The 16,934-nt window shown below is 50.4% G+C and overlaps 1 protein-coding gene across 1 annotated transcript; it reads right to left on the bottom strand.

Moving 5' to 3' along the window:
- Nucleotides 1-1,363: 1,363 nt before the first annotated feature.
- B3GNT7 (UDP-GlcNAc:betaGal beta-1,3-N-acetylglucosaminyltransferase 7) lies at nt 1,364-15,360 on the bottom strand. Its single transcript, XM_038416800.2, has 2 exons — nt 15,099-15,360; nt 1,364-2,807 (listed from the first exon to the last, which is right to left on the bottom strand). Exons 1-2 carry the CDS (start codon nt 15,107-15,109, stop codon nt 1,613-1,615), a joined length of 1,206 nt encoding a protein of 401 aa, XP_038272728.1. The 5' UTR covers nt 15,110-15,360; the 3' UTR covers nt 1,364-1,612.
- Between the last annotated feature and the right edge of the window lie 1,574 nt (nt 15,361-16,934).

Raw genomic sequence — 16,934 nt, 5'->3', positions numbered from 1 at the left:
TTTTCCTGGCACTGGGGTTAACCCCAATGTTGACTTCTAACTAGAACAGACTGTCCCATTCCCACCCTCCACTGAGGGCCAGGGGTAGATGTAGACCTCCAGCCCTGACTGCAGCCTGCCTTCTGCTCAGGTGGGAGAGAAGCCTAGCACCTGTTGCTGTGGTTGCACGGCTGCTGCTAGGCCTGACCCAGCCACAAACTGGCCTCCCGCCCTTGGCTAGAGTTCCCCCCAGAGTGGTGCCACTGTCAGGCCACTGGCAGTGCCCTCAGAGAGTCTCTGGGGCCCCGGTCGCTGGCACAGGGAGGGAAATGAAAATCCTCTTTGGAACTAGCACCACAAAGCTCAGAGGTGGCACCACTCCCACCGGGGGCGGGGAGGGTTGCGTCTCCCGGGGCTGGGGCCAGGATTGTCCTGGAGTCTCCAGGAATTAAAGATTAATCTTTATTTAAAGATTATGTCATGTGATGAAACCTTCAGGAATACAGCCAACCAAAACTGGCAACGCAAGGGGAGGGGTAGCCAACTCCAGGCTGTGCCTTTGGCTGGAGAGACAACGGTGTGACCAGCAGTAGAAGGGTATTTGTCCAAGGCGATGATGAGCCATAGGCAAATGAAGCCATTAGAATGGGGGTGGCTGCAGCCTATTGTTCTGGGGAGCGTGCGACTGCGCTGGCCAGACCAAATTGAGATTCACTGTGTGCTTGTTTTGAAATTTGCAATCCCCCATCTCCTTCCCCCTAGAAGAAAGAAATTCCTGAGGAATTCACACCAGGTGCATTCCTCTGTTCAGGGGCTCCCAGGCAAGAGGATGACACAGGGACACTGCGAGGCAGGGCATGGTGCCAGTCAGTCAGAATCGTAGGACTGGAAGGGACCTCAAAAGGTCACCTAGTCCAGTCCCCTGCACTCAGGGCAGGACTAAATATTATCTAGACCATCCTGGACAGGTGTTTGTCTAACCTGCTCTTAAAAATCCCCAGTGTTGGAAATTCCACAACCCCCCCGGGCAGTTCATTCCAGTGCTTAACCACCCTGACAGGAAGTTTTTTCCTAAATGTCCAACCTAAACCACTCTTACTGCAATTTAATACCATTGCTTCTTGTCGTATCCTCAGAAGTTAACAAGAACAATTTTTCTCCCTCCTCCTTGTAACAACCATTTATGTACTTGAAAACATATGTCCCCTCTCAGTCTTCTCTTCTCCAGACTAAACAAACCCAACTTTTTCAATCTTCCCTCCTAGGTCATATTTTCTAGACCTTTTATCATTTTTATTGCTCTTCTCTGGACTTTCTCCAATTTGTCCACATCTTTCCTGAAATGTGTCACCCAGAAATTTCCCCCAAGATGATCCCCATTCTCCTTTTTCAGTGACCCCCCCAACCCAGTTGGAGATAAAAAATGCAATACAGTACAAAAATACCCCATTAGAAACCTTCCCTCCCCCCGAACACAGTCTCTCTTCTCTCGTCGCCGGAAGGGAAGGCTCTGGAATAGTCCCAGAACTGTTTGTTGCCTTCATCTGGTTCTAGGTTCTTTCCCCTCGCCCCGCAGGACAAGGTTCCAGCTGCTCCAGCCCTTCCTGCCGCAGCCCCTCAGGGAAGCCACACACTAAAGGACGTTGAGCTTTCTGGAGCAAGTTAAGTTACTGTGGACCAGGCTCCACATCTGGAGCAGCTCCAGGGGCAACAGTTTGTGAACCACCATCATGTCCCGGTAGAAACACGGCTCCTTGTTCATCTTGCTGTTCTTGTTCTTCACAATGCCGAAGGTCTTGAAGCCCTCATGTCTGACTGGCGCCACCTTGAGTACCTCCAGGCACATCCCCAGGAAGACGTCATCAATGGGGTACAGCTCCAAGGTCTCTGAGGCCCTGTGGAGCTTTATGGCCAGGGGCCCGTCCATGAGGAAACCTCCACCACCAGCATAGGGTGGGTAGATGTTCTTGTTGTAGAGAGCGCTGGGGATGTAGTACTTGTTCTCTTTCTTCCGGATCGGCCTGGCCTTGTACAGGACATCTCCCACAAAGAGGTCTCCTTCCTTCTTGTTCTCCAGAAACTCCAGAATGTTGCTGGGGCTGACGAAGACGTCGTCATCCCCCTTGAAGATATAGCGAATGTTGTCACAGTAGATGTTGAGCCACTTTAAGAAATGGACCTCCTTGAGGGTGAGGTTGAAGAAACTGTCCAGGAAATCCCATTGTAGGATATCCCCATAGATATGGTTCTCATAATCCAGCAGCTTCTGGTAGTTGGCCCTCTCTTCTTCTTTGGAGGCCGTGCCCAGCAGAAATAGAGTCTTGATCTTTTTCCCATCCACCTCCTTCTCCTGGCCCCAGGTCCTTCGGATGGCCTCCCGCCGGTCGTGCTGCGTGATGATGGACTTGACCACAATCAGCAGGTAAATGTCACCCCTGCACTTCTCTGGGTGGTTGATCAGCATGGGAAAGTACCTACAATGCCGGTAAAGCAAGAACTGCTGAAAGTTGGGCTCCAGCCCCTTGAACCAGTCCATCTTGCTCATGTTCTGGTTGGCCGTGCAGTTGATAGTGGTGACGTCCCAGGATTTCACCTGGTTCTCAGTGATTCCCTCCGCCTCCAGATGGGCCTTCTCCATCTTGCTCTTCCAGAAGTGGCCGGTCTTGGAGAAGATGCCATCTCTCTTCTGAGCTTTCACAGGCTCTTGGTGCAATTCTTTCTGCTGCTGGCCCGGCATGAAATGGCTAGGAGTCATCCCCCTCTGCAGCACTGTCACCATGATCACCAGCACAAAGGACAGGCAGACACTTTTGTAGATCGTCTTCTTCCTAAAGAGACAAGGTGTATGGTTAAGGCAAAGATGCTGTCAGCTGGGGTAGAATCTCAGGGGTCAGCCCACTGTGTGCAACAATCTTTTATTCTTACAATCAGAGAGACACTGCAATGCAAATGCCAAGACAATACTTGTTACATAAGAGAAGGAAACAACAGGGACAAATAGGGAGAACATAAGAACAGACATACTAGGTCAGGCCAATAGTCCATCTAGCCCAGGATCCTGTCTTCTGACAGTGGCCAGTGCCAGGTGCCCCAGAGGCAATGAACAGAACAGGGAATCATCAAATGATCCATCCCCTGTCGCTCATTTCCAGCTTCTGGTAAACAGAGGCTAGGGCATCATCCCTGCCTATCTTCCTAGAATGTATCTAGGATAGGTTAAGGGTGGGGGGTTGGGGGGGAAAGAGAGGCAGCCCCACTCTAGAGTACGAGTAAAGCCAATTGAAGTTTTTTGTCTATTCATTTAAGAAGTGTTAGACGGTTTACAAATTCTCACCATGTAAATATCAGACACAAAACGACACTCATTAAAACAGTGAGGGCAGAAAGTTTTCTTGCTGAAATATAGGGTTCTATCAAAACTGATTTTTTTGCAGTGTCAATTCCCGTGAAAATTTTCTATTTTTCCACCATAAATATCAAAATCCATGTTCATTTCCAAGTGCCTTAAAATGTCATTTTGTTTCACATTTTTGGTTTAGGGGAAAAAAGGCAAATCAGAACGGGATATTTTATGCTGAAATGTCGAAAGCTCAAATTCCATTTCCACTTAAAATGTTGTTTAGGTCTTTTTAAACAGAAGGGGGGAAAAAGAACCAACCCCACTCTCACCTCCATATTTTGCTCTCACCCCTATATTTTAAGTTGAAATGAAATGAAAATTGTCATTTCATTTTAAAATGGCAATTTGAATAAACATTTACATTTTGAAACAGTTCTGAATTCCCTTTGGGGAAAGAAGTGGAACTTTTCAACTTAAAAACCTGAACCAATTTTTGTCATGGGAAAAATGTAGGTTTTCTGCCCAGGTCTAGGTACATATGGTTTACTTTCACATTTGTAAGGAGGGTAGGAAGACATCCTATGTCATTATTTGACTAGTATCCACAGGTGCCGACTCCGTGGGTGCTCCAGGGCTGGAGCACCCATGGGGAAAAATGGGTGGATGCTCTGCACCCACTGGCAACCAAACTCCCCACCCCAGCTCACCTCTGAGCACATCTTGTCCCCGCTTCTCCTCCCAGCGCTTGCTGCCACAGCCTAACAAGCTGGGGGAAGGAGTGGGAACGCGTCGTGCTCAGGGGACGAGGCGGGGATTTGGGGAAGGAGTCCAATAGGGGCAGGGAGGGGGCCCGAGTTGGGGCGGGGAAGGGGCCGAGTTGGGGCGGGGACTTTGGCGAAGGGGTTGGAATAGGGACAGGGCAGGGGTGGAGTCGGGGCAGGGCGAGCACGCACTGGGGCCAGGAGAAGTTGGCGCCTATGCTAGTATCAGGGAGTAGCTGCGTTAGTCTTTATCCACAAAAACAATGAGGAGTCCGGTGGCACCTTAAAGACTAACAGATTTATTTGGGCATAAGCTTTCGTGGGTAAAAACCCACTTGACTTGCTCCCAGCAAACTTTTGTTTTCAAACTTTTGGGGCAGATTTTTCTCAGTCTTCAACTTTTGCATTCTCAAAACACTGCATGTTAAACCCCTCCCCCCTTCACACGCTCCTTGTAATTTCTCCCTGACGTAACAACTGTTGGAAGCAGAGAGTCACCAATAAATCCACACAACCTGTCCGTCCGTCTCCTACTCACTCATGGCTAGACACAGTCAGAAATGAGGGACGCTATCAGCCGTGTGACAAGCGCCGCTGATCTAACAGGTAAAATATTCCCCCTATGATGACTCATGGAGGGGCATTTTCTCTTCTGTCCCTAGGGCAGAGGGAGGGGGCAATACCTGGCCATTGCTGAGTCCATTTGGATCTGCCTAATGCAGGACGCTGGGAACTTTGCTACGCCCTGGATGGGGAAAAGAGAACCTCCTTTCCTCACCCGCCATCCCCACTTCCCAGGGCTGCTGTCCCAGAGCACTCAGAAGAAGCCAGATCTCTGCTGTCTGTACTGAGGACGGGACCCGACTGCGGTTATTTGCGTAGCTCCCAAACCGGCTCCGGCCCTGCTGCTCTTGCCCTCTCCTCTGCTCCAATTTCCTCCCGCCCCACTGCCCCGTGAGGGTCAGGGCTTCTCCCCCAGCCAATGACTTGTTTACCCAGCAGGAGCCCGTCACCTTCTCTGAACACAAGGCAGGTTGTGAGATGCCGAGCGGAGCTGGCCGTGGTGGGGGCATGGAAGGGGTGTAGCATCGGGGCTGTGGATTTCATCGAGCTTGAGGCACAGGCAGTGGGCTGGGCCGATGGGATCCCCCGGGAAGTAGCTGCTGCTCTGGAAAGCGTTTCCCAGAGACGGCGCGTCCCAGAGCCCCATCCGGGTCACACGAGCCCCCGTTCTGTAGCCCGCATTTCCTCCCCCTCCATCCAATGCAGGCTGATCCTTCCCAAGAGAAAATCAATGAGATCCCTGCGCCACCCACCCCCGTTCCACCCCCCCAACACCTTTTCCTCTTCCCACATCGAGGTTTCTCCCCTGCTCTCCATCTGACCCCTTTTCCTGCCCCTCGGGGCACTGACATCTCTCCCCTTTTCCCTCCCTCTCCTCAGCCTCTCTCTCGTCTGCCTCCTGCTCACCTCCTCCATGTCCCTCCAACAGCTGACCTCCCCACCCCATCCCCGGCCTCCCAGTTGCTGCCCCATCTCCCTTCTCACCATGGGTGGCAGGTATAATAGGCCAGGGGAGGCTGCCAGACCCCCAGTTGTGCGGTTTGGGGAGGAGGTTTTTGCTTTATAATGCCCCAAGCACATTGAGGAGGCAGTATGTGCTATTCAGCTTCCTGGGTTCCTCAGTCATCTTCCTCCACTCCAAGGAGATGACTGAGGAGCCCAGGAATCTGAGTAGCACATACCACTTCCTCAGCCGCCCCGGAAACTGCATGGGGCATATCAAAAGGGTCTTCGAAGAGACCCTTTCCCCGCAGTGGCTAGGGTCTGGGGAGGGGAAGGCAGGGGAGGTGCGGCTGCAGCTGGCCCAGGGCTCCTCTGGGCATGTGGGAGAGGGGGGACACTCCAGCTTCAGCCAGCCCGGGCTCCTCCGAGCAGGTGGGAGGGGGGCTTCAAATAACCTCCAGATGAGGGGGGTGGGTGGGCTCAGGGCTTCTCCGGGTCGGGGGCTTGTGGCTCCGGCGACAGGGAGGCAGGGGGGCTCGTGGCTCTGGCTGCCAGGGGGCGGGCGGAAGGGGTAGAATTGGGGGCTCGGCTCCCAAGAAGGGTGCTCCACCCGCTGCCCATGCTTCTCATTGCTAAGTTCATCTAACACACCGTCTACAGCTGCTGCCTCAGGGCCCTCCCATCCAGCGCCAGCCTGGATCTCCCCTCCCTAAGTCCAGCTTCCACCCTCTCCACCCCACTGAGACTGTTCTCACTTGGTCTCCAGCAGCCTCAGCCATCCTCCCTCCTTGTCCTATGTCTCCTCTCTGCTGATCACATCCTCCTCCTTGAAATCAGTTCTTCTCCTGGCCTTTCAGATACCATCCTCTGCGGTCCTCCTCCCTCCTCTACCTCTGGTCACTGCACTAGTCGCTCTTTTGGCAGGTCCTTTCCCACTTTCAGTGCGGGTTCCATGGGGCTCTGTCCAAAACCATGTCTCTTCCTGGCCTGTCAACCTGACATCACTTCCTCCCCACTCCTACAAATCCCCGCCCTGCTCGTCCTCGTCCTCGTTTCCGGGTTCTTGCCTCTCTGTGTGCTAATGCAATATTGCATTTCTGGGGTGCTACAAAGGTTCTGCTTGAGGCCCACAATACCCCAATCTTGTATCGATCTGCTTCTCCCACCACTCTTGCGCTATGGCACGACAACCCTCAGTGCCTAGTTTTTATCCCTTATCCCCAGAACTCAGCTGAGCAGAATTGGTTTGAGCTGAGAGTAGGCAGGTCACTGCTGAAGGCAAAGGCAAACATAGCTGCAACGTCTGAAGAAAATCGATTACATTCATTCCAGGTAACAGAGCGTTTTAAAAACGGTCCCCAGGCTGGAAATGCTGGTTTGGTTCTAAGGCCCTTGGGGTCTCACTAGCTCCGAAGCAGTTGGTTGCGACCCCCTGGCAATTTGGCACAGAGTTAAATCTCCTTGGAAACTCATGCGCCACCTATGCTGGAAGAACATCATGATTAAGCCAAAACTATTAGCCATTGTATCTCACTGAAAACGGTTACTAGCAGGTTGCACACTTCGTAGTTGGTATAGGCCAGGTTCACTGCACAGACTTGGGGCTCCTTAAATCCTTCACCTCACACGTTGCCTCTGTACCACCCTCCCATTCCCCTCTTTGTCAGGAACAACTCCCCCCTTCCCTGTATGCCCCCCATTCCATCCTCCAAAATACACACACACATACTTTTGTGTGCTCTCCATTCCTCCTCCTCCCATTCTCCTCTCCACAGCAGGGGTGTTTGTGCCTCCATTCCCCCTGCCCATTTCCCCACCTCTCAATGGCTGTGCTAATTAGATGGCAGGGGGCTCACCTGTCTCAGATTGTTCCTTTTTCATTTTTGTCCGATTTCCCCCCAAAATCAATAGGATTCTGGCCAGGGATGCCTAGAACATTCCCTGACATTTTGGAATGGATCAGATGCCTCATTCAAAAGTTATCATGTTCCAAACAAACAGAGACGAGCCGCCCAGCGAAATGCGTGGCCTTCACAAACCCAGCCAATGAGCAGTTTGCCGGCTGGTGGCTGGCTGCAGCATAGGGAAAACCTAATCGTCCGGCTATGCTTTAACCCTGGAACAAGGGGGCTTCGTTATGCTCAAGCAGTAGCGGCCTGTGGTTTGGGAGATAAAAGTTTTCCCCGGTTCCACTGCGCTCTTTGATTTTAACACTGGATTTTGTTGCAGGATCGCTTATGGTTTCACAGTGAGGGCATTTCCTTAGAGTTTCAGGGGAAAAAATTGCAGCTATAAAGAAATGCTTTGAATATGAATTAGGATATTCATATGATATGAATCAGTAGTAGCTCCGGAGTTACGATCACAAGCAAGCTATCTCATAAGCGGTAGCTATGGGATTTCTAACGTACTAACCGTCTGATTCGTGTCCCATATAAAGCAGGAAAAGCATTTCCGTGATTATTTCAGGGTACATGAGAATTCTTCTGGAAAATTTCAAAGTAATTGGTCAAAGGAGGGGCCTGTTCCTGGGTAGGGCCTATTTTGTATGTAATTATTGGCTGGTTGAGGGAAATTCAGTATCGCTACCCCCAAAGTGTTCAAAGATTGCAAGATCTACCACCCCACACTGGAATCCATATAGGGTATCATCAAACAACTATAACACATACTTGATGGGGAACCTATTCTGAAATAAATCTTCCTTGAACCCCCAATTCTGCCCTTCAAACAGCCCCCCAGTCTCTCCAAGCTCAGCAGCAGCAGCTAGTTCCCCACAGACCAGGACACACTAACTCAAAGTGGCACCAGGCCCTGCCAGAACAACAGATGCAAAACCCGCAGACATATCTCGACTGCTGCAATGATCAACACCCCCTGCCACAACACACCTGTCAAGATCCATGGGTCCTACAAGTGCCTATCACAACAAGTGATGTACCTCATCCAGTGCACTCAATGCTCCAATAACAAGTATGTGAGTGACGCTCTCGAATCAACTCACGCAGGAAAATGATAAAAAACAAAAACTCCCCCAACACCTGTGAGTGAACAGCGGCAGTAGCTCAGTTGGCTGGACATAACACTGTCCACGCTGGCACTTAGGTCAGTGTAACTTATGTCGCTCAGAGGGGTGGTTTAGTCACACCCCTGAGTGACATAACTTGTACTGATGGAAGCTGTAGTGTGTGTAGATAGCCTCTGTGTGGCTCGAAAGCTTGTCTCTCTCACCAACAGAATGCTGATCCAATAAAAGATCTTACTTCTTCCAGCTTCTCTCTCTGATATCTTGGGACCCACCTGGCTACAACACCACTGCATACAAAAATCACATATCTGGCCGCTCAAAATCGCAAGAGTGGCTTAAAAATCATAAGCTTTTTTAAAAATCAATTTTGGATACCTTTTCTTGGCCCTCCAGTTTGAGCCTCTAGGGCAGGGGTGGCCAACCTGTGGCTCCGGAGCCCCATGCGGTTCTTCAGAAGTTAACACGTGGCTCCTTGTATAGGCACTGACTCCGGGGCTGGAGCTACAGTCGACAACTTTCCAATGTGCCGGGGGGTGCTCACTGCTCAACCCCTGGCTCTGCCACAGGTCCTGCCCCCACTCCACCCCTTCCCAACCCCTCCCCTGAGCCTGCCATGCCCTCGCTTTCCCCCCCACAGAGCCTCCTGCATGCCTCGAAACAGCTGATCAGGAGGTGCAGGGAGGGAGGAATGAACATTGGTAAATTCCGGCTCCTTCTCAGGCTGGCCACCCCTGCTCTAGGGAGTACTCAGGTCCCAGTTACAAGCTTTTCTCCACAGCCATGGGCTAGAAATGTACTTTTTAAATTAAAGATGCGATTCACGTGTCATCACTTATCTCCAGGAGCTGGGGCTTTAAGTAAAACATCCAATATCGCTATGTGATAAAATCACAAGAGGTGGCAACACTGGCTGTGACACGCTATGGGAATAACCTGAACTTCGTTAACATTTTTGTTGTGAGAATTTCTTTGTTTTTATAAATTTATATAGGGTTAGTGCAGAGATTAGATGCTCTATAAGGCCTCTGGATTCCGATAGCTCAGTGCAGAGGTCATGCTTTCTATAATGTCCCTGGACTCTCTTTGCCCAACAGAAATTTGATGATGCTCCACCTTCCTCTGCATGTTAGGTATGATCTGCCAAGTTCCCAATTTCCTTCTGCTTCCTCTTACCCTCAATAAACTTTATGAAATGCCTGTCAGGCCAGACAGATTTTATAAGGGACCTGTCACTATATCAAACAATAAGGCCAGATTTTGTAAATAATTCTTCTTTATGTTTTTTTTTAAATTAAATGGCACTTAACTGTATGCAAAACCTGAAGATTTACAATCAAACTGTTTTTAATTCATGAAAACCCCGAAGCTGGTCATTTATAAGCATCTATAACTTCTTTGTATCTATTAATAATATAAAAACCACCCATGTGGTAGCTCTGGTTACAGCTAAGAGTATGGAAATAAACAGTTATGGGAAGGTGGACAGATATTGTATGTGATATTTTATATGTATATATTTATCTGAGACTGTATGAACTGTGAGAGTATTTGAATATTTATCTACCTCCCCTTAACTCTTTCATTCCCATACTGCCATATGCTTCCATGATGTTGTTTTATTTAATATAAAACCCTCATGTTCCATACATAGGAGCAATCTTAACTCCAAGTTATTTAAATTAGTTTGTTAATTAACCTTTTGCCCTCTGATCCATCATTCTTGAGTATATTCCCAGCTATTAGCAATATCAGCTCTATGCTTCAAATTATAATCAATTATGTCACTAGATGCATCTGATGAAGTGGGCATTCACCCACGAAAGCTTATGCTCCAATACGTCTGTTAGTCTATAAGGTGCCACAGGGCAGGACTCTTTGCCAATTATGTCTAGTAATCCTAGGGCTTCCTAGTAAGATGGTACCTTATCTTCCTTCTTTCCATCCAGCTAACCCCCCTCTTAACACAGCCCTACTGCAAAAAAGAATCACAGCACTGCCATGACATTTGTAAGCAGCACATGGTTCTCTCCACTTGTACTTTCTGTCCCTTTCACCTACGCTATCTCTGTGTTCTCTCTGTTTCAATGGTAAAGCCCTATGTTGTAGCAACTATTTCTTATTCCATGTTTGTACAGCGTTTAGCACAACGGGGCCCCATCTCCAGTTGGCCCCAGACACTATTGTAATAAACCTGATAAATAATCATTACAAACGGTTCTACCTCGTGACAATCCCGCGTCTGTCAATTACATTTCAGCCCCAGCAGCCCGTCCACACTAACACTACAACCTTATTTCCAGGAGCTAATACTTCTGCAGCAACAGTAATCAAGGTGGCAGGAGCCACGGATCTCTATTGGAAAAGGGTGAGGAGGTCCAGTACCCAACCCACACAAGTGGGCAGCTGTAGTAGTCGGGGCTCAGGTTTTTGTAACTGCCCAGGGAATAGCCCTGACATCTGGACTCTCCAGCGTCCCAGCATTCTAGCAGGATATGTCTAACCTTGCAGCTGGAGCTTAGATTGAGCGAGCATGGTCCAAAGAGCAGCGTGGCCGTGGAAGTGTGAGCAGTGGAATAAGCCAGCCGCCCAACTACAATCCCGTCCCAGACCCTGGGTGCACACTGGGAGCAGCTAGCCGGCTACACTCCATTTTTAGCATACACAGACATCTCCCTGATCTGAAAATGACACCTCCAGTGCCCGTGTAGATGCACCCTTAGTGTTACCTGAGGTTGCCAACCCTCCAGGATTATGTTACCTGGGGTTGCCAACCCTCCAGCGGTGAAATGTCCAGGAATCCAGCCAACCAAAGTTGGCAACTCTAGTCTTACTCCAGTAGGCACCAGTGCTTTCAGAAACCCAGGCAGCTCAGATCATTTCACTCATCCCGTCTGCCTTTCTCTCCTCTGACCTCGACCTCACCGCCTGCTGGATCGCATTCTAGGACAGCGCTTGTTCCAGCCCCAGCGTTACAGCCGTTATTTTCACTACACCCAGGGCACTTTGCAGAGCAAATTGAAAAACAAGGTTCCTGCCGCAAGAGTTTGTCAGTCTTTTTATGGCGTGGCGCCCCCCTGCCCAGCCCCTCCAGCAGTAACAAACAGCAGGGAAGGCCCAAAAGATCATGAGATTACTGAGCTCATTGTGGTTAGCTGAAGTATTATATCAATCAGCCAGGAGATGTTTCACAAAACACAAACAAAACCCTCACCCATACCAGCGAGCTCCTGTGCAATTCATTTACTTTGAACCCGTGTGTAACAGACAGAGACTGGGCTAAATTCAGAGGCAAGCAAGTCAGCACGAGGGAGTGTAGCTGAGCCTGAACTGATGTCAAATACACCCCACGCTGGGTGTACAGGACACCATCTCAGGGATTGGCTCGGTTAGAAAAGTGGCATTAGTTTCATTGGACAGGGTTGAGATTGTTCTGGCTGCACTAGTGCAAAGACCGAACGGAAACACGCTTGAACTGGTTTGAGCCACACTGTAACCAGTAGAGGGGTGCAACAATGTAAATAGTTGGATATTAAACAGATGCAATTACACCAGTGACCCCCTTCCCAACACACAGCCTCTTTCACAATCAGACTCATATCCCCCTCTAACTCATCACCTCTGAATTTGGCTCACTGTGGTAATTCACCTCCATGGGGCTGGAAGAAAGGGCTGAGCTGGAAAAATAACTAATGGAAGGATTCTGGAGGGGTGAGATAAAGTCCTGCTTTAACTTATCTCTTTATCCACCTTCCAGCTGCACAAGGTGTAAATGCCATCAGAGTAGACTCCCCCATTCATACACATAACATGCAGTTAGCAAGTTGTCTCCATGGTTTAATTGCTTTCATTCTGATTTAACACCTGGTGGGGTTAGCTGAATTGGGGCAAACTCCTTATTTCTTCGGGTGCAAACCTATTTCTAATCGATTGGAGCTAAACCAAAATAAGAGCGTCCACACAGGAGTTTGTGCCTGGACAATTAAACCAGTTTTGAGTCACACCTTCAGTTCAACCAGTGGAACTTACTAGTGCAGACAAGGGCTTAAGGGAGTTTGGTCTATAGCACCTTACACATCATCTCTGCACTGGTTCCCCTAGAGCCCAATTCTCTAACTCACTCCACTGAGCCAGAGCCACAGGACATACAAGTGTGAAAGGTTCCTAGGTGAGAGGTAAAACAGACCAACTGGGGGCAGATCCTCAGCTGGTATGAACTGCCACAGCTATGACAGCTCGCACCAGCTGTGAATCTGCCCCATTGAGTGTATATGTACCAGTCTGTACAGACCAAGGATCCAATCCTGCAGTCCTTAGCCAGGCAAAACTCTCAGTGACCTCAATGGGCATTAGACTGAGCAGGGAGTGCAGTATTAGGCCCCTAGACTGGGAGCTCCTTCCAGGCACCTCACTGCAGGGTAGAAATAATCACTAGCAGTTGGAGCTAGGCCTGAAGCAAACCTTGGATTTGAACATTCCTGAACTAGGAGTTCCAGTCTCATGCCACATTCCTCTCCCTGCAGAGATCCCCCAGAATTTTCTACCATCTGCTTTTATTGGGAGGGACGTTCACGTACAAGGAAACAATGGTCCCAGTGGGAGGCTACTGGGTAATGCTTAACTGGAGAGAGACTCTACTCTCTCCCAGTTAACTTCTACTGGCTGCAAATTACACTCCCTTAAATGCTCCCCTGCTCACCGATGTGTAACTTATGCCCTCTCTATACATCCTTTTGGAATCTGGCCCGCGGACTAAGAGAATCTGCACAGGTGAAACTCACACACTGAGGGAGGGAGAGAGCAGGAAAAGGACCGGATTCTAATCACACCCATGTAACTCAGGAGTAGCTTCCCTGAAGTCAATGGAGCCGCACCAGTAGGAAACCCACCTGAGATCAACTCTTCCCCAGGAAGGGGTGCTTTAAGTTGGCCAAACTCCGCTCTCACTTGCCTCTTCTTCGGTCTCCCCCAGCTTGTAGGTCACACCGCCTACCCCTTGGGTGAGTCATGCCACCTTGGAATCTAGTCCAAGCCTTTATCAATCTAAATTATCTAATTAAGAACAAACAGATCCCATTCTGGATGCTGGCCCTGTATGGAATGGAAGGCCCCCCCGGGTGAGTCCATCTATAAATCCAAAGTCTCTGGAGAGACAGGCAGGCTTTCCAGTCCCATGAAAACCCCCCTTTGACTGGACTGGAATCTCTCTCTCTTTTTTTTAATTCCTCCTTTAGATTCAGTTATTAAGCTGGCTCTGCCGCTGGGAACACAGGGATCTCAGAGCCAATCCCACCTGGGGACTTGGGAGCTCATGGGATCAGATCTAGAACCCAAGGGTTCCAGACTAGAAGTTCGAGTCCCTCTGGCACAGCAGGTGAGTGTATTTCATTCCCTTTCCTCTCTGCGGAAGCCAGGAGGGGCCATGACTTTCAGACAGGCCCCGTGGTGGCCAGCCGGCTAATTGGTAACACGGGGCTCTCTGCTGACATGTCCCTTTCTTAGGGTTAAATGAAGGGAGAGAGATTTTACACTGAAAAACATGTCAGCAAAACCGAGTCCCAGTGGGGCCCCTGAACTGGCATCTCCCAGGCTCCACGGATGGAGCTGCTGGAATAACCAATTAATTGCCACTGCTGCGGGGCGGGTTGATCCCATTCCGCCCCCCCCCCCCGCAAAACTCCTCCAATGGGCAACAGTGTCCCGCATTGAGGAGCCGTGCCCCAGGCCCCAGAGGGGCTGAGCTGGTTCCACATGAATGCCAGTACAGTGTGCAACGAAGGGGGGGGGGAATCTCAGCAACCGAGCCGTGCGCTGATCTGGGGGGAGATGTGCCCCACCCCGGGGGGGGGGGACGGACATCGCTTGGGCGCTGGTTGCTGAGGCGCCGCTGGAAGCCAGGTGGGGGCTGAGTTTGGACACTGACGCCCCCCCCCCCATGCCTTTACCTTTCCCCCGAGCGCCAGCTCCGGAGCCAGCCCGCTGAGAAACTCAAAGGAGCCTTTGGGACACGGATGGTGCAAAACACCCCCCCCCCCGACCCAACCCAGGACTTGGTCCCGAAAAGCGAGCGGCACCAGCGGCTCCGCGATGTCCCGTGGGGGGCTTTGCGCTGGGGATGGAGGAGAAGCCGGCGAGCCCCGGGGGGGAGCGGACCGGCGACCAGCCCAAGGCAATTCCCCCAGCCTGACTCCTGCGGTGACTCCCCAGCTCGTCACCCCCTGACAGCCACGGCCGCGCTCCCCGCTCGTGGGCGCCGAAACCCCTCCGAGGGGCACCCCCGAACCCGGAGTCCCCCCGGGGCTGAACGCGCCTCTCCAAACGCTTTGCCCCACAGCCGGCCCGGGGGCAGCGGGAGGCAGAGCCCAGCTCAGCTGCAACTTCTTTGCCTCAGAGAGAAAAGTGGGGGGCGATGATCTCCCCTTGCCCCCCACCCCCATCTCCCTGCCAGCCTCGCTGGGAAATCAGCAGAAAGCCCGGGCGCACTTACCACTGCAACATGCTGGGGCTGAGCTAGCGGTGCTGCAGGAGCCGGCTGGGATCCTGAGAGGCTTCCTCCCTCCTTCCTTCCTGGTCCGGGGCTACACAGCTGCTGGAAACTCACAGGGCTGGCTTGGCTTGGCTTTGCCCTCCTCCCTGCCGGCACACAGAGCCCTCTGTGCTCACTGGCCTGCTCCACAGATCTCTGCCTCTTTCCTCCCCTCAACTCACTGAGGTGGAGCCTGGACTGCAGGTATTTTAACTCTTCAGCTGCTGGGCTGGCAGGAGGCCTGCCCCCGGGGCCAAGGAAGCCAAGGGGCTCTGACCCCTGCCCCAGCGAAGGCCTGGGCAGCGCCAGGTCAAAGGGCAATGGGCCAGGATTCATCGGTGGTGATCGCCCCGTCGCTGGGAACGAGCTCCCGGCACCAGGCCCTCTTGCCATTTTGCTTTCACACCTGCTGGGTGCCAGGCACCTCCCCAGCGGATCACTTCCTGGGAGGGGCTCCCATCAGCACAAACGCCCGAATAATTCTTCCAGCAACCTAGCGCTGTCTACACTGGGGCTTAGGTGGGCTTAACTACATCTCTAGGAGCGGGTGGCTTTTCCACACCCCTGTAGTGACTTGCTTGGGTCAGCTGAACTTTCTAGTGCAGACCAGGCCTTAGAGATGTTGTGCAGAAAAAAAGGGCCAGATTGAGACATAGTCTGGATGTGAAGACATAGGGAGAGGTCTGAGTCATCAATAACACCCAGCTTCTGGGCCTGAAGTCATGGTGGCATTGTCCATTGATCCTAAAATGTATCATGCATAAATTTAAAATCTTCCAGATGTGTCCAGTTTCCTGATATGGTGACTGTATCAGAAATAGATTCAGCACGGGAATGACTAACATGCTGTCAAACCAACCATATATTTTCACCATCGGAACACTGTCTAATGTGGTGGCATCTTAAATAACTTCCCCCCATGTAGCAGAGAGGTGTACTTAAATACAGTTAACAATCTAATGTTGTTATATCACTAGAACGGGCCCCAAGCCAAAATCCTATTGCCAAACACACAAGAATTTGGGGGAATGTCTGAAATCTCAGCTGTGATCTGGATCCAAATGTTGTGGCTTGAGCCTATCTTTAGCGATAGCCTAGCTTGAGTTACAACGAAATCTCACAAACCTGGGTGATTGGGCAACAAAACGCCATATGAAATTCAATGCTGATAAGTGCAAAGTAATGCACATTGGAAAAAAAAATTTCCCAGCTATACATATACAATGATGGGTTCTATATTAGCTATTACCTCCCACAAAAGAGATTTTTGGAGTCACTGTGGAGAGGTCTCTGAAAATTTCTGCTCAATGCACAGCTGTGGTCAAAAAGGCTCAATATTACAAACTGTTAGGAAAGGGATAGAAAATAAAACAGAAAATATCATAATGCCACTATATAAATCCATGGTACACCCAACACCTTGAATACTGCATGCAGTTTTGGTCATCCCATCTCAAAAAAAGATATATTAGAACTAGAAAAGGTTCAGAAAAAGGCAACAAAATTGACTAGGAGTCTGGAACAGCTTCCATATGAGGAAAGTTTAAAAAGACTGGATCCATTCAGCTTAGCAAAGAGATGACTCAGGGGGGATATGATAGAGGTCTATAACAGTAGGAACGGTGTGAAAATAGTGAATAGTGAAGTGTTATTTACCCTTTCACACAATACAAAACCCTGGGGTCACCTGATGCAATTAAACTTAGTACAAGCAAGACAAAGGGCTTTTTTCACACAATGCACAACTAACCTGTGGAACTCATTGCCATGGGACATAGTGATGACGGGGAGTTCATG

Source organism: Dermochelys coriacea, chromosome 9 (assembly GCF_009764565.3).
Source record: "Dermochelys coriacea isolate rDerCor1 chromosome 9, rDerCor1.pri.v4, whole genome shotgun sequence".
Lineage (NCBI taxonomy): Eukaryota > Metazoa > Chordata > Testudines > Dermochelyidae > Dermochelys > Dermochelys coriacea.
Note: the sequence above shows the minus strand (reverse complement) of the source record. Positions and strands in the feature narration are given on the sequence as shown.